General features: G+C 46.5%; 1 protein-coding gene across 1 annotated transcript in view; it reads left to right on the top strand.

Moving 5' to 3' along the window:
- The first annotated feature begins 787 nt into the window (after window positions 1-787).
- LOC135530313 (zinc finger protein 436-like) overlaps window positions 788-21,766 on the top strand; it is a 29,672-nt gene continuing 8,693 nt past the window's right edge. Inside the window, exons 1-4 of the mRNA XM_064958673.1 lie at window positions 788-911; window positions 1,617-1,900; window positions 2,275-2,534; window positions 20,189-20,484. Coding sequence (XP_064814745.1) covers window positions 788-911; window positions 1,617-1,900; window positions 2,275-2,534; window positions 20,189-20,484 — 964 coding nt within the window. The remainder of the gene's footprint in view (window positions 912-1,616; window positions 1,901-2,274; window positions 2,535-20,188; window positions 20,485-21,766) is intronic.

Genomic DNA, 21,766 nt, shown 5'->3' with positions numbered 1-21,766 from the left:
GTGACGTAAACTCACTCACTTTTGTACATCGCCTTGGTCCGTAAATTGACCTTATTTTAGCGCCAAAAAAACCCGTAATACTTCCAGGTCAACTGTAATATGAATACCACTGTAAAAGCACAATTTCTTCCCTTTCCAACCAAATCTAAAGAGGAGACCTCAACGCCGCCTGTTTTTGCATGATTTACGTAAGTGATGGAGCTTCGCCGGGCCTTTTTAAAAATGGCAGGTGGGGAGCGAAGGCTACGAAGTGATCGTGAAAGGGGGGAACCCTGGCGACCCAGGCGGCTCCAACAGCAGTGAACACCGCTATTCCAGCAGCATCAACCCCGTCCCATGTGTGCTGTGCCACCTGATTGCAGGTCTCCCCAACCCCGTCCCCTGTGTGTTCTGTCCCACCTGCTAGCAGGTCTCCCCAACCCCGTCCCCTGTGTGCTGTCCCACCTGCTAGCAGGTCTCCCCAACCCCGTCCCCTGTGTGTTCTGTCCCACCTGCTAGCAGGTCTCCCCAACCCCGTCCCCTGTGTGCTGTCCCACCTGCTAGCAGGTCTCCCCAACCCCGTCCCCTGTGTGTTCTGTCCCACCTGCTAGCAGGTCTCCCAACCCCGTCCCCTGTGTGCTGTCCCACCTGCTAGCAGGTCTCCCCAACCCCGTCCCCTGTGTGTGCTGTCCCACCTGCTAGCAGGTCTCCCCAACCCGTCCAATGTGTGCTGTCCCAGCTGCAAGCAGGTCTCCCCAACCCCGTCCCCTGTGTGTGCTGTCCCACCTGCTAGCAGGTCTCCCCAACCATGTCCCCTGTGTGCTGTCCCACCTGCAAGCAGGTCTCCCCAACCAACCCCCTGTTGACTGCAGCCATCGTCTCAGCGAGGCTGGCAAACGTCCTGATGCCTCCCATCTTGGCAAACAGGTTCAGTAGCAGCAGCAGCCGACCGTGAGGCGCAGACTTCCCCTGCCAGCTCATATATCTTTATGTACATATTCTTTATCCCTTTACACTTGTGTATAAGGTTGTAATTGTGGAATTGTTATGTTAGTTTACTCGTTGGTTATTACCGCATTGTCGGAACTAGAAGCACAAGCATTTCGCTACACTCGCATTAAAATCTGCTAACCATGTGTATGTGACCATTAACATCTGCTAACCGTGTGTATGTGACCATTAACATCTGCTAACCATGTGTATGTGACCAATAACATCTGCTAACCATGTGTATGTGACCAATAACATCTGCTAACCATGTGTATGTGACCATTAACATCTGCTAACCATGTGTATGTGACCATTAACATCTGCTAACCATGTGTATGTGACCATTAACATCTGCTAACCATGTGTATGTGACCATTAACATCTGCTAACCATGTGTATGTGACCATTAACATCTGCTAACCATGTGTATGTGACCATTAACATCTGCTAACCATGTGTATGTGACCATTAACATCTGCTAACCATGTGTATGTGACCATTAACATCTGCTAACCATGTGTATGTGACCATTAACATCTGCTAACCATGTGTATGTGACAAATAACATTTGATTTGGTTTGATTTGAAGAAGTCTCTCGGCTCGGGTCGTCACCGCTGACGGCTTCAATGAAATGCTCATCCAGCAGGACCAGGAGAAGAAGGACCAGGAGAAGAAGGACCAGGAGAAGAAGGACCAGGAGAGGAGACAAAGCAGAGGAGGCAGGAGGAACTGCGCAGGAAGAGGGAGGATCTGCAGAGGAAGAAGCAGGAGTTGCAAAGGAAGAGAGAGGAGAACAACAAACGCAAGGCTGAGGTGCAGGTAGCAGACCTCGCCGTGGGGGGGGGGGGGCACTGTGCCATCCGCCGCAACATCAAGGTAGCAGACCTCGCCGTGGGGGGGGGGCACTGTGCCATCCGCCGCAACATCAAGGTAGCAGACCTCGCCGTGGGGGGGGCACTGTGCCATCCGCCGCAACATCAAGGTAGCAGACCTCGCCGTGGGGGGGGCACTGTGCCATCCGCCGCAACATCAAGGTAGCAGACCTCGCCGTGGGGGGGGGGGGCACTGTGCCATCTGGTGCAACATCAAGGTAGCAGACCTTGCCGTGGGGGGGGGCACTGTGCCATCCGCCGCAACATCAGGTAGCAGACCTCGCCGTGGGGGGGGGCACTGTGCCATCCGCCGCAACATCAAGGTAGCAGACCTCGCCGTGGGGGGGGGGCACTGTGCCATCTGCCGCAACATCAAGGTAGCAGACCTCGCCGTGGGGGGGGGGGCACTGTGCCATCTGCCGCAACATCAAGGTAGCAGACCTCGCCGTGGGGGGGGGGCACTGTGCCATCTGCCGCAACATCAAGGTAGCAGACCTTAGTGGGGGGGGGCACTGTGCCATCTGCCGCAACATCAAGGTAGCAGACCTCGCCGTGGGGGGGGGGCACTGTGCCATCTGCCGCAACATCAAGGTAGCAGACCTCGCCGTGGGGGGGGGGCACTGTGCCATCTGCCGCAACATCAAGGTAGCAGACCTTGGGGGGGGCACTGTGCCATCTGCCGCAACATCAAGGTAGCAGACCTCGCCGTGGGGGGGGGCACTGTGCCATCTGCCGCAACATCAAGGTAGCAGACCTCCCGTGGGGGGGGGGGGCACTGTGCCATCTGCCGCAACATCAAGGTAGCAGACCTCGCCGTGGGGGGGGGGGGCACTGTGCCATCTGCCGCAACATCAAGGTAGCAGACCTCGCCGTGGGGGGGGGGGCACTGTGCCATCTGCCGCAACATCAAGGTAGCAGACCTCGCCGTGGGGGGGGCACTGTGCCATCCGCCGCAACATCAAGGTAGCAGACCTCGCCGTGGGGGGGGGGGGCACTGTGCCATCCGCCGCAACATCAAGGTAGCAGACCTCGCCGTGGGGGGGCACTGTGCCATCTGCCGCAACATCAAGGTAGCAGACCTGCCGTGGGGGGGGGGCACTGTGCCATCTGCCGCAACATCAAGGTAGCAGACCTCGGGGGGGGGGGGTCTCTATGCCATCTGCCGCAACATCGAGCCACCAATTGATGAGGACGACATTAACGAGTGGGTGCAGTGTAAGTTCTGCCTGCTCTGGTTCCATCTCCAGTGGATTTGGAGTTGGTGCCAGAGGGTGACTGGTACTGTCCCCAGTTCAGCCTCAGCAAGGATCAGTAGAAAGAAGAGCACACACTACACACACGCACACACATACACATACACACACACATACACACACTACACACACACACAACATTTAGTAAATCTTTTCGTAAATCATTTTTTTTGTACAACCAGTATGTTTTTTTATTCAACTTGATTTTTTTATTCCTATTATATTTATTTGAGTTTGAAACTCAAACATTAATTTCCCAACAGTCTTTTCTATAATCCTGCATGCTCTTTATCAGTTTTCATACCTTATATTCCACTGCATCCTACATGATGCATCATGTCCACCATGGTGTTGGTCAGCTGCTGTTTGAGAACTCGTCTGGTTTAGACAACAAACTCTGGGTATCGTATTGACCATCACATTGTACAACTGTTTTTAGAGAAGATTGTAATGCAAGGTATGCTATATGTGTAGGATGTACTATATGTGTAGGATATGCTATATGTGTAGGATATGCTATATGTGTAGGATATGCTATATGTGTAGGCTATGCTATATGTGTAGGATGTACTATATGTGTAGGATATGCTATATGTGTAGGATATGCTATATGTGTAGGATATGCTATATGTGTAGGCTATGCTATATGTGTAGGATGTACTATATTTGTAGGATATGCTATATGTGTAGGATATGCTATATGTGTAGGATATGCTATATGTGTAGGTTATGCTATATGTGTAGGCTATGCTATATGTGTAGGATGTACTATATGTGTAGGATATGCTATATGTGTAGGATATGCTATATGTGTAGGATATGCTATATGTGTAGGATGTACTATATGTGTAGGCTATGCTATATGTGTAGGCTATGCTATATGTGTAGGATGTACTATATGTGTAGGATATGCTATATGTGTAGGATATGCTATATGTGTAGGATGTACTATATGTGTAGGCTATGCTATATGTGTAGGATATGCTATATGTGTAGGATATGCTATATGTGTAGGCTATGCTATATGTGTAGGATATGCTGTATGTGTAGGATATGCTGTATATGTGTAGGATATGCTATATGTGTAGGATGTACTATATGTGTAGGATATGCTACATGTGTAGGCTATGCTACATGTGTAGGCTATGCTACATGTGTAGGCTATGCTACATGTGTAGGATATGCTGTATGTGTAGGATATGCTGTATGTGTAGGATATGCTACATGTGTAGGATATGCTACATGTGTAGGATATGCTGTATGTGTAGACTATGCTACATGTGTAGGCTATGCTGTATGTGTAGGCTATGCTGTATGTGTAGGATATGCTACATGTGTAGGATATGCTATATGTGTAGGATATGCTACATGTGTAGGATATGCTGTATGTGTAGGCTATGCTGTATGTGTAGGATATGCTGTATGTGTAGGCTATGCTGTATGTGTAGGATATGCTGTATGTGTAGGATATGCTATATGTGTAGGATATGCTATATGTGTAGGATATGCTGTATGTGTAGGATATGCTATATGTGTAGGATATGCTGTATGTGTAGGCTATGCTGTATGTGTAGGATATGCTGTATTTATTGGCTAATATGCAGCTGTCATCTTTAAACCTCCATTCTAGAAACAAACACTTCTTTCTATACACACTACTGTTCAAAGGTTTGGGGTCACAATTTCCTTGTTTTTGAAAGAAAGGCTATTTTTTTGTCCATTAAAATAACATCAAATTGATCAGAAATACAGTGTAGACATTGTTAATGTTGTAAATGACTATTGTAGCTGGAAACGGCTGCTTTTTGAATGGAATATCTACATAGGTGTACAGAGGCCCATTATCAGCAACCATCACTCCTGTGTTACAATGGCACATTGTATTAGCTAATTCAAATGTTTCTTTTTAGAAGGCGAGTTGGATCATTAGAAAACCCTTTTGCAAATATGTTAGCACAGCTGAAAACTGTTGTTCTGATTAAAGAAGTAATAAAACTGGCCTTCTTTAGACTAGTTGAGTATCTGGAGCATCATCATTTGTGGGTTTGATTACAGGCTCAAAATGGCCAGAAACAAATATGGCCTGAAACTTGTCAGTCTATTCTTGTTCTGAGAAATGAAGGATATTCCATGCGAGAAATTGCAAAGAAACTAAAGATCTCATACAACACTGTGTACTACTCCCTTCACAGAGCAATTTCTTAACTGCAGTTTCTAGCCAGAATAGAAAGAGGAGTGGGAGGCCCCGGTGCACAACTGAGAAAGAGGACAAGTACATTAGAGTGTTTAGTTTGAGATACAGACGCTTCACAAGTCCTCAACTGGCAGCTTCATTAAATAGTACCCCCAAAACACTAGTTTCAACGTCAACAGTGAAGAGGCGACTCCGAAATGCTGGCCTTCTAGGCAGAATTGCAAAGAAAAAGGCATATCTCAGACTGGCCAATAAAAGGAAAAGATTAAGATGGGCAAAAGAACACAGACACTGGACAGAGGAAGATTGGAAAAAAGTGTTATAGACAGACAAATCTAAGTTTTGAGGTGTTCGGATCACAAAGAAGAACATTCGTGAGATGCAGAAAAAATGAAAATATGCTGGAGGAGTGCTTGACGCCATCTGCCAAGCATGGTGGAGGCAATGTGATGGTCTGGGGGTGCTTTGGTGGTGGTAAAGTGGGAGCTTTGTACAGGGTAAAAGGGATCTTGAAGAAGGAAGGCTATCACTCAATTTTTTAACACTTAATTGGAGCCAATTTCCTTCTACGACAGGACAATGACCCAAAGCACAGCTCCAAACTATGCAATTACTATTTAGGGAAGAAGCAGTCAGCTGGTTTTCTGTCTATAATGGAGTGGCCAGCACAGTCACCGGATCTCAACCCTATTGAGCTGTTGTGGGAGCAGCCTGACCTTATGGTACGTAAGAAGTGTCCATCAAGCCAGTCCAACTTGTGGGAGGAGCTTCAGGAAGCATGGGGTGAAATCCCTTCAGATGACCTCAACAAATTGAAAACTAGAATGCCAAAGGTCTGCAGGCCTGTAATTGCTGGAAATTGATGATTCTTTGACGAAAACAAAGTTTGAAGGACACAATTATTATTTCAATTAATTGTATTTATTTATAACCATGACTATATTTCCTATTCATTTTGCAACTAATTTCATGTATGTTTTCATGGAAAACAAGGACATTTCTAAGTGACCCCAAACTTTTGAACGGTAATGTACATGCTATTCCACATTTATATTTTGGTTTTAAGCATGTTATAATGCTCATGTACAAAACATTAGGAACACCTGCTCTTTCCATGACATAGACTCGTGAATCCAGTTGAAAGCTATTGATGTCACTTGTTAGGGGGAGACAGGTTAAAGAAGCATTTTTAAGTCTTGAGGCATTGTCGAGGCAATTGAGGCATTGTATATGTGTGCCATTCAGAGGGTGAATGGCCAAGACAAAATATTTACGTGCCTTTGAATGGGTTATGGTAGTAGGTGCCTCTCTCACCGGTTTGAGTGTGTCAAGAACCAACCAAAGGATATCCAGCCAACCTCAGGCGAGCAAAAACTTGAGACTTCCTTAGATATCGTGCACCAACTGTTGTTTACAAATATACACAAGTCCCCGCCTTGTGTCTTACCAGAGGCTGCTGTACTATCCTGCCGATTGAGTGTATAACCCGCCAGCTGTATGTTATTAATGTCGTCGTTCAGCCACGAGTCGGTGAAACAGGATATTACAGTTTTAATGTCCCGTTGGAAGGATATACGTGCTTTCCGTTTGTCCCATTTTCCCCCCAGCGATTGAACGTTAACTAGCAGTACGGAGGGCAAAGGCAGAATCGCCACTCGTTGCCTGATCCTCACAAGGCACACCGATCTCTTTTTCCGCAAAATCTCAGTTTCCTTCTCAAGCGAATGATGAGGATGAGGGCCTGTTTGGGTGTTTGGAGTATATCCTTCCCGTCCGACTCATTAAAGAAAAACTCTTCGTCCAATTTGAGGCGAGTCATCGCTGTTCTGATGTCCAGAAGCTCTTTTCGGTCATAAGAGACGGTAGCAGCAACATTATGTACAGAACAACGCGATAAAACAAACCAAAATAGAACGGTCGGTTTAGAGACGGTAAAACAGCAGCCATCTCCTCTGGCGCCATCTTCCAATTTACAGCCATGGTTATCAACTGTACTGCAGGGGTGGACACGCAAGACACAGAACATTGAGGTTGTGGTGGCAGCTGCAGAGAGGTATTTGGGTGAGACTTGATGTCAGAAGAGTGTGTTAAGTGGTGGTGTCCCATCCTCTCAGGCTGTTGGCCTGAGGTAGGACTAAATAGATTTAAATAGTGGAGTAGGGTGGTGTCCCATCCTCTCAGGGTGTTGGCCTGAGGTAGGGCTAAATAGATTTAAATAGTGGAGTAGGGTGGTGTCCCATCCTCTCAGGCTGTTGGCCTGAGGTAGGGGCTAAATAGATTTAAATAGTGGAGTAGGGTGGTGTCCCATCCTTTCAGGGTGTTGACCTGAGGTAGGGCTAAATAGATTTAAATAGTGGAGTAGGGTGGTGTCCCATCCTTTCAGGGTGTTGGCCTGAGGTAGGGGCTAAATAGATTTAAATAGTGGAGTAGGGTGGTGTCCCATCCTCTCAGGGTGTTGACCTGAGGTAGGGGCTAAATAGATTTAAATAGTGGAGTAGGGTGGTGTCCCATCCTTTCAGGGTGTTGGCCTGAGGTAGGGGCTAAATAGATTTAAATAGTGGAGTAGGGTGGTGTCCCATCCTCTCAGGCTGTTGGCCTGAGGTAGGACTAAATAGATTTAAATAGTGGAGTAGGGTGGTGTCCCATCCTCTCAGGGTGTTGGCCTGAGGTAGGACTAAATAGATTTAAATAGTGGAGTAGGGTGGTGTCCCATCCTTACAGGCTGTTGGCCTGAGGTAGGACTAAATATATTTAAATAGTGGAGTAGGGTGGTGTCCCATCCTTTCAGGGTGTTGGCCTGAGGTAGGGGCTAAATAGATTTAAATAGTGGAGTAGGGTGGTGTCCCATCCTCTCAGGCTGTTGGCCTGAGGTAGGGCTAAATAGATTTAAATAGTGGAGTAGGGTGGTGTCCCATCCTCTCAGGGTGTTGGCCTGAGGTAGGGGCAAAATAGATTTAAATAGTGGAGTAGGGTGGTGTCCCATTCAGACTGTTGGCCTGAGGTAGGGGCTAAATAGATTTAAATAGTGGAGTAGGGTGGTGTCCCATCCATTCAGGGTATTGGCCTGAGGTAGGGGCTAAATAGATTTAAATAGTGGAGTAGGGTGGTGTCCCATCCTTACAGGCTGTTGGCCTGAGGTAGGGGCTAAATAGATTTAAATAGTGGAGTAGGGTGGTGTCCCATCCTTTCAGGGTGTTGGCCTGAGGTAGGGCTAAATAGATTTAAATAGTGGAGTAGGGTGGTGTCCCATCCTTTCAGGGTGTTGGCCTGAGGTAGGGCTAAATAGATTTAAATAGTGGAGTAGGGTGGTGTCCCATTCAGACTGTTGGCCTGAGGTAGGACTAAATAGATTTAAATAGTGGAGTAGGGTGGTGTCCCATCCTCTCAGGCTGTTGGCCTGAGGTAGGGGCTAAATAGATTTAAATAGTGGAGTAGGGTGGTGTCCCATCCTTTCAGGGTGTTGGCCTGAGGTAGGGGCTAAATAGATTTAAATAGTGGAGTAGGGTGGTGTCCCATCCTTTCAGGCTGTTGGCTTGAGGTAGGGGCTAAATAGATTTAAATAGTGGAGTAGGGTGGTGTCCCATCCTCTCAGGCTGTTGGCCTGAGGTAGGGACTAAATAGATTTAAATAGTGGAGTAGGGTGGTGTCCCATCCTCTCAGGCTGTTGGCCTGAGGTAGGGCTAAATAGATTTAAATAGTGGAGTAGGGTGGTGTCCCATCCTCTCAGGGTGTTGGCCTGAGGTAGGGCTAAATAGATTTAAATAGTGGAGTAGGGTGGTGTCCCATCCTTTCAGGGTGTTGGCCTGAGGTAGGGCTAAATAGATTTAAATAGTGGAGTAGGGTGGTGTCCCATCCTTTCAGGGTGTTGGCCTGAGGTAGGGGCTAAATAGATTTAAATAGTGGAGTAGGGTGGTGTCCCATCCTTTCAGGCTGTTGGCCTGAGGTAGGGGCTAAATAGATTTAAATAGTGGAGTAGGGTGGTGTCCCATTCAGGGTGTTGGCCTGAGGTAGGGGCTAAATAGATTTAAATAGTGGAGTAGGGTGGTGTCCCATCCTTTCAGGCTGTTGGCCTGAGGTAGGGCTAAATAGATTTAAATAGTGGAGTAGGGTGGTGTCCCATCCTTTCAGGCTGTTGGCCTGAGGTAGGGGCTAAATAGATTTAAATAGTGGAGTAGGGTGGTGTCCCATCCTTTCAGGCTGTTGGCCTGAGGTAGGGCTAAATAGATTTAAATAGTGGAGTAGGGTGGTGTCCCATCCTTTCAGGGTGTTGGCCTGAGGTAGGACTAAATAGATTTAAATAGTGGAGTAGGGTGGTGTCCCATTCAGGCTGTTGGCCTGAGGTAGGGCTAAATAGATTTAAATAGTGGAGTAGGGTGGTGTCCCATTCAGGCTGTTGGCCTGAGGTAGGGCTAAATAGATTTAAATAGTGGAGTAGGGTGGTGTCCCATCCTTTCAGGGTGTTGGCCTGAGGTAGGGCTAAATAGATTTAAATAGTGGAGTAGGGTGGTGTCCCATTCAGACTGTTGGCCTGAGGTAGGGGCTAAATAGATTTAAATAGTGGAGTAGGGTGGTGTCCCATTCAGACTGTTGGCCTGAGGTAGGGCTAAATAGATTTAAATAGTGGAGTAGGGTGGTGTCCCATTCAGGCTGTTGGCCTGAGGTAGGGGCTAAATAGATTTAAATAGTGGAGTAGGGTGGTGTCCCATCCTCTCAGGCTGTTGGCCTGAGGTAGGGGCTAAATAGATTTAAATAGTGGAGTAGGGTGGTGTCCCATCCTCTCAGGCTGTTGGCCTGAGGTAGGGGCTAAATAGATTTAAATAGTGGAGTAGGGTGGTGTCCCATCCTTTCAGGGTGTTGGCCTGAGGTAGGACTAAATAGATTTAAATAGTGGAGTAGGGTGGTGTCCCATCCTCTCAGGCTGTTGGCCTGAGGTAGGACTAAATAGATTTAAATAGTGGAGTAGGGTGGTGTCCCATTCAGACTGTTGGCCTGAGGTAGGGCTAAATAGATTTAAATAGTGGAGTAGGGTGGTGTCCCATCCATTCAGACTGTTGGCCTGAGGTAGGACTAAATAGATTTAAATAGTGGAGTAGGGTGGTGTCCCATCCTTACAGGCTGTTGGCCTGAGGTAGGGCTAAATAGATTTAAATAGTGGAGTAGGGTGGTGTCCCATCCTTACAGACTGTTGGCCTGAGGTAGGGGCTAAATAGATTTAAATAGTGGAGTAGGGTGGTGTCCCATCCTTACAGACTGTTGGCCTGAGGTAGGGGCTAAATAGATTTAAATAGTGGAGTAGGGTGGTGTCCCATTCAGACTGTTGGCCTGAGGTAGGGCTAAATAGATTTAAATAGTGGAGTAGGGTGGTGTCCCATCCATTCAGACTGTTGGCCTGAGGTAGGACTAAATAGATTTAAATAGTGGAGTAGGGTGGTGTCCCATCCTCTCAGGCTGTTGGCCTGAGGTAGGGGCTAAATAGATTTAAATAGTGGAGTAGGGTGGTGTCCCATCCTTTCAGGGTGTTGGCCTGAGGTAGGGCTAAATAGATTTAAATAGTGGAGTAGGGTGGTGTCCCATCCTTTCAGGGTGTTGGCCTGAGGTAGGGCTAAATAGATTTAAATAGTGGAGTAGGGTGGTGTCCCATCCTTTCAGGGTGTTGGCTTGAGGTAGGGCTAAATAGATTTAAATAGTGGAGTAGGGTGGTGTCCCATCCTCTCAGGCTGTTGGCCTGAGGTAGGGGCTAAATAGATTTAAATAGTGGAGTAGGGTGGTGTCCCATCCTCTCAGGGTGTTGGCCTGAGGTAGGGCTAAATAGATTTAAATAGTGGAGTAGGGTGGTGTCCCATTCAGACTGTTGGCCTGAGGTAGGGCTAAATAGATTTAAATAGTGGAGTAGGGTGGTGTCCCATCCTCTCAGGGTGTTGGCCTGAGGTAGGGCTAAATAGATTTAAATAGTGGAGTAGGGTGGTGTCCCATCCTCTCAGGGTGTTGGCCTGAGGTAGGGGCTAAATAGATTTAAATAGTGGAGTAGGGTGGTGTCCCATCCTCTCAGGGTGTTGGCCTGAGGTAGGGGCTAAATAGATTTAAATAGTGGACTAGGGTGGTGTCCCATCCTCTCAGACTGTTGGCCTGAGGTAGGGCTAAATAGATTTAAATAGTGGAGTAGGGTGGTGTCCCATCCTTACAGGCTGTTGGCCTGAGGTAGGGGCTAAATAGATTTAAATAGTGGAGTAGGGTGGTGTCCCATCCTTTCAGGCTGTTGGCCTGAGGTAGGGCTAAATAGATTTAAATAGTGGAGTAGGGTGGTGTCCCATCCTCTCAGGGTGTTGGCCTGAGGTAGGGCTAAATAGATTTAAATAGTGGAGTAGGGTGGTGTCCCATCCTTACAGGCTGTTGGCCTGAGGTAGGGGCTAAATAGATTTAAATAGTGGAGTAGGGTGGTGTCCCATCCTCTCAGACTGTTGGCCTGAGGTAGGGCTAAATAGATTTAAATAGTGGAGTAGGGTGGTGTCCCATTCAGACTGTTGGCCTGAGGTAGGGGCTAAATAGATTTAAATAGTGGAGTAGGGTGGTGTCCCATTCAGACTGTTGGCCTGAGGTAGGGCTAAATAGATTTAAATAGTGGAGTAGGGTGGTGTCCCATCCTCTCAGGCTGTTGGCCTGAGGTAGGGGCTAAATAGATTTAAATAGTGGAGTAGGGTGGTGTCCCATCCTTTCAGGGTGTTGGCCTGAGGTAGGGGCTAAATAGATTTAAATAGTGGAGTAGGGTGGTGTCCCATTCAGACTGTTGGCCTGAGGTAGGGCTAAATAGATTTAAATAGTGGAGTAGGGTGGTGTCCCATCCATTCAGACTGTTGGCCTGAGGTAGGACTAAATAGATTTAAATAGTGGAGTAGGGTGGTGTCCCATCCTCTCAGGCTGTTGGCCTGAGGTAGGGGCTAAATAGATTTAAATAGTGGAGTAGGGTGGTGTCCCATCCTTTCAGGGTGTTGGCCTGAGGTAGGGCTAAATAGATTTAAATAGTGGAGTAGGGTGGTGTCCCATCCTTTCAGGGTGTTGGCCTGAGGTAGGGCTAAATAGATTTAAATAGTGGAGTAGGGTGGTGTCCCATCCTTTCAGGGTGTTGGCTTGAGGTAGGGCTAAATAGATTTAAATAGTGGAGTAGGGTGGTGTCCCATCCTCTCAGGCTGTTGGCCTGAGGTAGGGGCTAAATAGATTTAAATAGTGGAGTAGGGTGGTGTGCCATTCAGACTGTTGGCCTGAGGTAGGGGCTAAATAGATTTAAATAGTGGAGTAGGGTGGTGTCCCATCCTCTCAGGGTGTTGGCCTGAGGTAGGGCTAAATAGATTTAAATAGTGGAGTAGGGTGGTGTCCCATTCAGACTGTTGGCCTGAGGTAGGGGCTAAATAGATTTAAATAGTGGAGTAGGGTGGTGTCCCATCCTCTCAGGGTGTTGGCCTGAGGTAGGGCTAAATAGATTTAAATAGTGGAGTAGGGTGGTGTCCCATCCTCTCAGGGTGTTGGCCTGAGGTAGGGGCTAAATAGATTTAAATAGTGGAGTAGGGTGGTGTCCCATCCTCTCAGGGTGTTGGCCTGAGGTAGGGGCTAAATAGATTTAAATAGTGGACTAGGGTGGTGTCCCATCCTCTCAGACTGTTGGCCTGAGGTAGGGCTAAATAGATTTAAATAGTGGAGTAGGGTGGTGTCCCATCCTTACAGGCTGTTGGCCTGAGGTAGGGGCTAAATAGATTTAAATAGTGGAGTAGGGTGGTGTCCCATCCTTTCAGGCTGTTGGCCTGAGGTAGGGCTAAATAGATTTAAATAGTGGAGTAGGGTGGTGTCCCATCCTCTCAGGGTGTTGGCCTGAGGTAGGGCTAAATAGATTTAAATAGTGGAGTAGGGTGGTGTCCCATCCTTACAGGCTGTTGGCCTGAGGTAGGGGCTAAATAGATTTAAATAGTGGAGTAGGGTGGTGTCCCATCCTCTCAGACTGTTGGCCTGAGGTAGGGCTAAATAGATTTAAATAGTGGAGTAGGGTGGTGTCCCATTCAGACTGTTGGCCTGAGGTAGGGGCTAAATAGATTTAAATAGTGGAGTAGGGTGGTGTCCCATTCAGACTGTTGGCCTGAGGTAGGGCTAAATAGATTTAAATAGTGGAGTAGGGTGGTGTCCCATCCTCTCAGGCTGTTGGCCTGAGGTAGGGGCTAAATAGATTTAAATAGTGGAGTAGGGTGGTGTCCCATCCTTTCAGGGTGTTGGCCTGAGGTAGGGGCTAAATAGATTTAAATAGTGGAGTAGGGTGGTGTCCCATTCAGACTGTTGGCCTGAGGTAGGGCTAAATAGATTTAAATAGTGGAGTAGGGTGGTGTCCCATCCTCTCAGGCTGTTGGCCTGAGGTAGGGGCTAAATAGATTTAAATAGTGGAGTAGGGTGGTGTCCCATCCTTTCAGGGTGTTGGCCTGAGGTAGGGCTAAATAGATTTAAATAGTGGAGTAGGGTGGTGTCCCATCCTTTCAGGGTGTTGGCCTGAGGTAGGGCTAAATAGATTTAAATAGTGGAGTAGGGTGGTGTCCCATCCTCTCAGGCTGTTGGCCTGAGGTAGGGCTAAATAGATTTAAATAGTGGAGTAGGGTGGTGTCCCATCCTTTCAGGGTGTTGGCCTGAGGTAGGGCTAAATAGATTTAAATAGTGGAGTAGGGTGGTGTCCCATTCAGACTGTTGGCCTGAGGTAGGGCTAAATAGATTTAAATAGTGGAGTAGGGTGGTGTCCCATTCAGACTGTTGGCCTGAGGTAGGGCTAAATAGATTTAAATAGTGGAGTAGGGTGGTGTCCCATTCAGACTGTTGGCCTGAGGTAGGGCTAAATAGATTTAAATAGTGGAGTAGGGTGGTGTCCCATCCTCTCAGGCTGTTGGCCTGAGGTAGGGGCTAAATAGATTTAAATAGTGGAGTAGGGTGGTGTCCCATCCTTTCAGGCTGTTGGCCTGAGGTAGGGCTAAATAGATTTAAATAGTGGAGTAGGGTGGTGTCCCATCCTTACAGGCTGTTGGCCTGAGGTAGGACTAAATAGATTTAAATAGTGGAGTAGGGTGGTGTCCCATTCAGACTGTTGGCCTGAGGTAGGGGCTAAATAGATTTAAATAGTGGAGTAGGGTGGTGTCCCATCCTTTCAGGCTGTTGGCCTGAGGTAGGGCTACATAGATTTAAATAGTGGAGTAGGGTGGTGTCCCATTCAGACTGTTGGCCTGAGGTAGGGGCTAAATATATTTAAATAGTGGAGTAGGGTGGTGTCCCATCCTCTCAGGCTGTTGGCCTGAGGTAGGGGCTAAATAGATTTAAATAGTGGAGTAGGGTGGTGTCCCATCCTCTCAGGCTGTTGGCCTGAGGTAGGGCTAAATAGATTTAAATAGTGGAGTAGGGTGGTGTCCCATCCTCTCAGGCTGTTGGCCTGAGGTAGGGGCTAAATAGATTTAAATAGTGGAGTAGGGTGGTGTCCCATCCTTTCAGGCTGTTGGCCTGAGGTAGGGGCTAAATAGATTTAAATAGTGGAGTAGGGTGGTGTCCCATCCTTTCAGGCTGTTGGCCTGAGGTAGGGGCTAAATAGATTTAAATAGTGGAGTAGGGTGGTGTCCCATCCTCTCAGGGTGTTGGCCTGAGGTAGGGGCTAAATAGATTTAAATAGTGGAGTAGGGTGGTGTCCCATCCTTTCAGGGTGTTGGCCTGAGGTAGGGCTAAATAGATTTAAATAGTGGAGTAGGGTGGTGTCCCATCCTTTCAGGCTGTTGGCCTGAGGTAGGGCTAAATAGATTTAAATAGTGGAGTAGGGTGGTGTCCCATCCTTTCAGGGTGTTGGCCTGAGGTAGGACTAAATAGATTTAAATAGTGGAGTAGGGTGGTGTCCCATCCTTTCAGGCTGTTGGCCTGAGGTAGGGCTAAATAGATTTAAATAGTGGAGTAGGGTGGTGTCCCATTCAGACTGTTGGCCTGAGGTAGGGCTAAATAGATTTAAATAGTGGAGTAGGGTGGTGTCCCATTCAGACTGTTGGCCTGAGTTAGGGGCTAAATAGATTTAAATAGTGGAGTAGGGTGGTGTCCCATCCTCTCAGGCTGTTGGCCTGAGGTAGGGCTAAATAGATTTAAATAGTGGAGTAGGGTGGTGTCCCATCCTCTCAGGGTGTTGGCCTGAGGTAGGGGCTAAATAGATTTAAATAGTGGAGTAGGGTGGTGTCCCATTCAGACTGTTGGCCTGAGGTAGGGCTAAATAGATTTAAATAGTGGAGTAGGGTGGTGTCCCATCCTTTCAGGGTGTTGGCCTGAGGTAGGGGCTAAATAGATTTAAATAGTGGAGTAGGGTGGTGTCCCATTCAGACTGTTGGCCTGAGGTAGGGCTAAATAGATTTAAATAGTGGAGTAGGGTGGTGTCCCATCCTTTCAGACTGTTGGCCTGAGGTAGGGGCTAAATAGATTTAAATAGTGGAGTAGGGTGGTGTCCCATCCTTACAGGCTGTTGGCCTGAGGTAGGGGCTAAATAGATTTAAATAGTGGAGTAGGGTGGTGTCCCATCCTTTCAGGCTGTTGGCCTGAGGTAGGGGCTAAATAGATTTAAATAGTGGAGTAGGGTGGTGTCCCATCCTCTCAGGCTGTTGGCCTGAGGTAGGGGCTAAATAGATTTAAATAGTGGAGTAGGGTGGTGTCCCATCCTCTCAGGCTGTTGGCCTGAGGTAGGGGCTAAATAGATTTAAATAGTGGAGTAGGGTGGTGTCCCATCCTTTCAGGCTGTTGGCCTGAGGTAGGGGCTAAATATATTTAAATAGTGGAGTAGGGTGGTGTCCCATCCTTTCAGGGTGTTGGCCTGAGGTAGTAGGGCTAAATAGATTTAAATAGTGGAGTAGGGTGGTGTCCCATCCTTTCAGGGTGTTGGCCTGAGGTAGGGGCTAAATAGATTTAAATATTGGAGTAGGGTGGTGTCCCATTCAGACTGTTGGCCTGAGGTAGGACTAAATAGATTTAAATAGTGGAGTAGGGTGGTGTCCCATCCTTTCAGGCTGTTGGCCTGAGGTAGGGCTAAATAGATTTAAATAGTGGAGTAGGGTGGTGTCCCATCCTTTCAGGTTGTTGGCCTGAGGTAGGGGCTAAATAGATTTAAATAGTGGAGTAGGGTGGTGTCCCATCCTCTCAGGTTGTTGACCTGAGTCAGGACTAAATAGATTTAAATAGTGGAGTAGGGTGGTGTCCCATTCAGACTGTTGGCCTGAGGTAGGACTAAATAGATTTAAATAGTGGAGTAGGGTGGTGTCCCATCCTTTCAGGTTGTTGACCTGAGTCAGGACTAAATAGATTTAAATAGTGGAGTAGGGTGGTGTCCCATCCTCTCAGGCTGTTGGCCTGAGGTAGGACTAAATAGATTTAAATAGTGGAGTAGGGTGGTGTCCCATCCTTTCAGGCTGTTGGCCTGAGGTAGGGCTAAATAGATTTAAATAGTGGAGTAGGGTGGTGTCCCATCCTTTCAGGCTGTTGGCCTGAGGTAGGGCTAAATAGATTTAAATAGTGGAGTAGGGTGGTGTCCCATCCTTACAGGCTGTTGGCCTGAGGTAGGGGCTAAATAGATTTAAATAGTGGAGTAGGGTGGTGTCCCATCCTTTCAGGCTGTTGGCCTGAGGTAGGGCTAAATAGATTTAAATAGTGGAGTAGGGTGGTGTCCCATCCTCTCAGGGTGTTGGCCTGAGGTAGGACTAAATAGATTTAAATAGTGGAGTAGGGTGGTGTCCCATCCTTTCAGGGTGTTGGCCTGAGGTAGGGGCTAAATAGATTTAAATAGTGGAGTAGGGTGGTGTCCCATCCTCTCAGGCTGTTGGCCTGAGGTAGGACTAAATAGATTTAAATAGTGGAGTAGGGTGGTGTCCCATCCTTTCAGGGTGTTGGCCTGAGGTAGTAGGGGCTAAATAGATTTAAATAGTGGAGTAGGGGGTGTCCCATCCTTTCAGGGTGTTGGCCTGAGGTAGGGGCTAAATAGATTTAAATAGTGGAGTAGGGTGGTGTCCCATCCTTTCAGGGTGTTGGCCTGAGGTAGGACTAAATAGATTTAAATAGTGGAGTAGGGTGGTGTCCCATCCTTTCAGGCTGTTGGCCTGAGGTAGGGCTAAATAGATTTAAATAGTGGAGTAGGGTGGTGTCCCATTCAGACTGTTGGCCTGAGGTAGGGCTAAATAGATTTAAATAGTGGAGTAGGGTGGTGTCCCATTCAGACTGTTGGCCTGAGTTAGGGGCTAAATAGATTTAAATAGTGGAGTAGGGTGGTGTCCCATCCTCTCAGGCTGTTGGCCTGAGGTAGGGCTAAATAGATTTAAATAGTGGAGTAGGGTGGTGTCCCATCCTTCAGGGTGTTGGCCTGAGGTAGGGGCTAAATAGATTTAAATAGTGGAGTAGGGTGGTGTCCCATTCAGACTGTTGGCCTGAGGTAGGGCTAAATAGATTTAAATAGTGGAGTAGGGTGGTGTCCCATCCTTTCAGGGTGTTGGCCTGAGGTAGGGGCTAAATAGATTTAAATAGTGGAGTAGGGTGGTGTCCCATTCAGACTGTTGGCCTGAGGTAGGGCTAAATAGATTTAAATAGTGGAGTAGGGTGGTGTCCCATCCTCTCAGGCTGTTGGCCTGAGGTAGGGGCTAAATATATTTAAATAGTGGAGTAGGGTGGTGTCCCATCCTTTCAGGCTGTTGGCCTGAGGTAGGGGCTAAATAGATTTAAATAGTGGAGTAGGGTGGTGTCCCATCCTTTCAGGCTGTTGGCCTGAGGTAGGGCTAAATAGATTTAAATAGTGGAGTAGGGTGGTGTCCCATCCTTTCAGGCTGTTGGCCTGAGGTAGGACTAAATAGATTTAAATAGTGGAGTAGGGTGGTGTCCCATCCTCTCAGGGTGTTGGCCTGAGGTAGGGGCTAAATAGATTTAAATAGTGGAGTAGGGTGGTGTCCCATCCTCTCAGGCTGTTGGCCTGAGGTAGGGGCTAAATAGATTTAAATAGTGGAGTAGGGTGGTGTCCCATCCTCTCAGGGTGTTGGCCTGAGGTAGGGCTAAATAGATTTAAATAGTGGAGTAGGGTGGTGTCCCATTCAGGCTGTTGGCCTGAGGTAGGACTAAATAGATTTAAATAGTGGAGTAGGGTGGTGTCCCATCCTCTCAGGGTGTTGGCCTGAGGTAGGGCTAAATAGATTTAAATAGTGGAGTAGGGTGGTGTCCCATCCTTTCAGGCTGTTGGCCTGAGGTAGGGCTAAATAGATTTAAATAGTGGAGTAGGGTGGTGTCCCATCCTTACAGGCTGTTGGCCTGAGGTAGGGCTAAATAGATTTAAATAGTGGAGTAGGGTGGTGTCCCATCCTTTCAGGCTGTTGGCCTGAGGTAGGACTAAATAGATTTAAATAGTGGAGTAGGGTGGTGTCCCATCCTCTCAGGGTGTTGGCCTGAGGTAGGGGCTAAATAGATTTAAATAGTGGAGTAGGGTGGTGTCCCATCCTCTCAGGCTGTTGGCCTGAGGTAGGGCTAAATAGATTTAAATAGTGGAGTAGGGTGGTGTCCCATCCTTTCAGGGTGTTGGCCTGAGGTAGGGCTAAATAGATTTAAATAGTGGAGTAGGGTGGTGTCCCATTCAGGCTGTTGGCCTGAGGTAGGACTAAATAGATTTAAATAGTGGAGTAGGGTGGTGTCCCATCCTTTCAGGGTGTTGGCCTGAGGTAGGGCTAAATAGATTTAAATAGTGGAGTAGGGTGGTGTCCCATCCTTTGTTGGCCTGAGGTAGGGGCTAAATAGATTTAAATAGTGGAGTAGGGTGGTGTCCCATTCAGGCTGTTGGCCTGAGGTAGGACTAAATAGATTTAAATAGTGGAGTAGGGTGGTGTCCCATCCTCTCAGGGTGTTGGCCTGAGGTAGGGGCTAAATAGATTTAAATAGTGGAGTAGGGTGGTGTCCCATTCAGGCTGTTGGCCTGAGGTAGGGCTAAATAGATTTAAATAGTGGAGTAGGGTGGTGTCCCATCCTTTCAGGCTGTTGGCCTGAGGTAGGGCTAAATAGATTTAAATAGTGGAGTAGGGTGGTGTCCCATCCTTTCAGGGTGTTGGCCTGAGGTAGGACTAAATAGATTTAAATAGTGGAGTAGGGTGGTGTCCCATCCTTTCAGACTGTTGGCCTGAGGTAGGGCTAAATAGATTTAAATAGTGGAGTAGGGTGGTGTCCCATCCTTTCAGGGTGTTGGCCTGAGGTAGGGGCTAAATAGATTTAAATAGTGGAGTAGGGTGGTGTCCCATCCTCTCAGGCTGTTGGCCTGAGGTAGGGGCTAAATAGATTTAAATAGTGGAGTAGGGTGGTGTCCCATCCTCTCAGGGTGTTGGCCTGAGGTAGGGCTAAATAGATTTAAATAGTGGAGTAGGGTGGTGTCCCATCCTTTCAGACTGTTGGCCTGAGGTAGGGCTAAATAGATTTAAATAGTGGAGTAGGGTGGTGGGTTGTTTGTGATTGTAGGGTATTTGATTTCTTTATTTAAAAAAAAAAAAAAAAATAAATCAAAGTATAAGGGAGTTATACTCCAGTCTAGTAGGTGGCGGTAATGCAACATTTATTGGATGCCAACTGCCGTTAAACCACATCGAAGAAGAAGAAGAATCTAGTGGATCACGTGACACGGGACAACAACACGGCCACTGATTCATTCAGTCGCCACTCGATAGTTGGCCAACGTAAAATCGAAACATTGAAGCTCTTTAGAACATTTTTGTGTGTATTGATCTCGGTGTCGTTTGCTTGTTAAAATTGACACATTTGTTAAGGTTGACTATACTGAGCCTAAGCACTAGGCTAATGCTAATTTTAGGTAGCCCAACCATGAACTCACAAAGATACTCCCTTCCTGCTAAAGAAGTGGGGTCTCCTGGACGAAGAAAGAAGCTTTGGGTCTGAACATTGTCGTAAAAGAAGAGGAAGAGGAGAATATTACACTGAAAGAAGAGGAAGAAGCTTTCATAAAACAGGAGGAAGAGGAGGCTATCACGTTGAAAGAAGAGGATGTTATAGTGAAAGAAGAGAAAGAACCTTTTGGAGTGAAAGAGGAAGATGAGGCTATCTCAATAAAAGAGGAGGAGGAAGATGTTTTGGGAGTGAAAAAGGATGAGGAGGAAGGAGAGGAAGTGGAGACTGGAGATCTGATTGACACTAGTGAGTATTGTCTTAAACACGGACACAACACTCAGTTGTTGAATTAACTTATGGTTTTAAAACCAAGGGGTCCTTCCACCATAGTTTTACAATGAAATATGTTGTTCAGTACTGTAGGACGTGTTAAATGGGAAATCTGCCATTGGTTCTTACATGTTTGGACTTTTAAATTAATAATATATTTTTTTATTTATTTTACCTTTATTTAACTAGGCAAGTCAGTTAAGAACAAATTCTTATTTTCAATGACGGCCTAGGAACAGTGGGTTAACTGCCTGTTCAGGGGCAAAATGACAGATGTACCTTGTCAGCTCGGGGGTACTTGCAACCTTCCGGTTACTAGTCCAACACTCTAAACCACTAGGCTACCCTGCCGCCCCATATAGAGGCCTAGCCATTGATTCTTAGAGAATATAATTTAGAAATACCCAAATGAGCTTATTTCAACTGTTCTACCTCACCAGAACCCAAACTTGGTGTACTCCATTGTGTGTAAACAATGTAATTGTAAACTAAAATAGCCTGGTTGAAATGGTCATTTTGATCTCAGGCGTGGTCAGTCCTTGCATCCATGGCTCTGTCTATGAATTTGAGAGTGGTTACCTTTCTGCAAACTTTCAAACTCATCCGTCAGTGACATTGGTGGGGGAAAAGTACCCATTGTCATACTTGAGTAAAAGAAAAGATACCTTAATAGAAAATTACTCAAGTAAAAGTGAAAGTAACCCAATAAATTACTACTTGAATAAAAGTATTAAGTGTATATATAAAAACCAAATAATTTAAGTATCAAAAGTAAATGTCATTGATAAAATATACGTAAGTATAAAAAGTAAAAATTTAAATAATTTAACACACCTAATATTAAGCAAACCACACGGCCCAATTGTCAATTTAATTAATAGCTTTTTTGATAACCAGGGGCACACTCCAACAAACGAAGCATTTGTGTTTTAGTGAGTCCACCAGATCAGAAGCAGTATGATAAGTTGAACCAGTTTCCTGTCCTGCTAAGCATTCGAAATGTAACATGTTCATTTAAGCATCAGGAGTAAAAAGTACATTATTTTCTTTAGGAATGTAGTGGAGTAAAAGTAGTAATGTACAGATAGCTCAAAAAACGACTTAAGTAGTACTATAAAGTATTTTTACTTAAGTAGTACTTTAAAGTATTTTTACTTAAGTAGTACTTTAAAGTATTTTTACTTAAGTAGTAATTTAAAGTGTTTTTACTTAAGTAGTACTTTAAAGTATTTTTTACTTAAGTAGTTCTTTAAAGTAT

Source organism: Oncorhynchus masou, unplaced genomic scaffold (genome assembly GCF_036934945.1).
Source record: "Oncorhynchus masou masou isolate Uvic2021 unplaced genomic scaffold, UVic_Omas_1.1 unplaced_scaffold_1322, whole genome shotgun sequence".
NCBI classification, from domain to species: Eukaryota; Metazoa; Chordata; class Actinopteri; order Salmoniformes; family Salmonidae; genus Oncorhynchus; species Oncorhynchus masou.
Note: the sequence above shows the minus strand (reverse complement) of the source record. Positions and strands in the feature narration are given on the sequence as shown.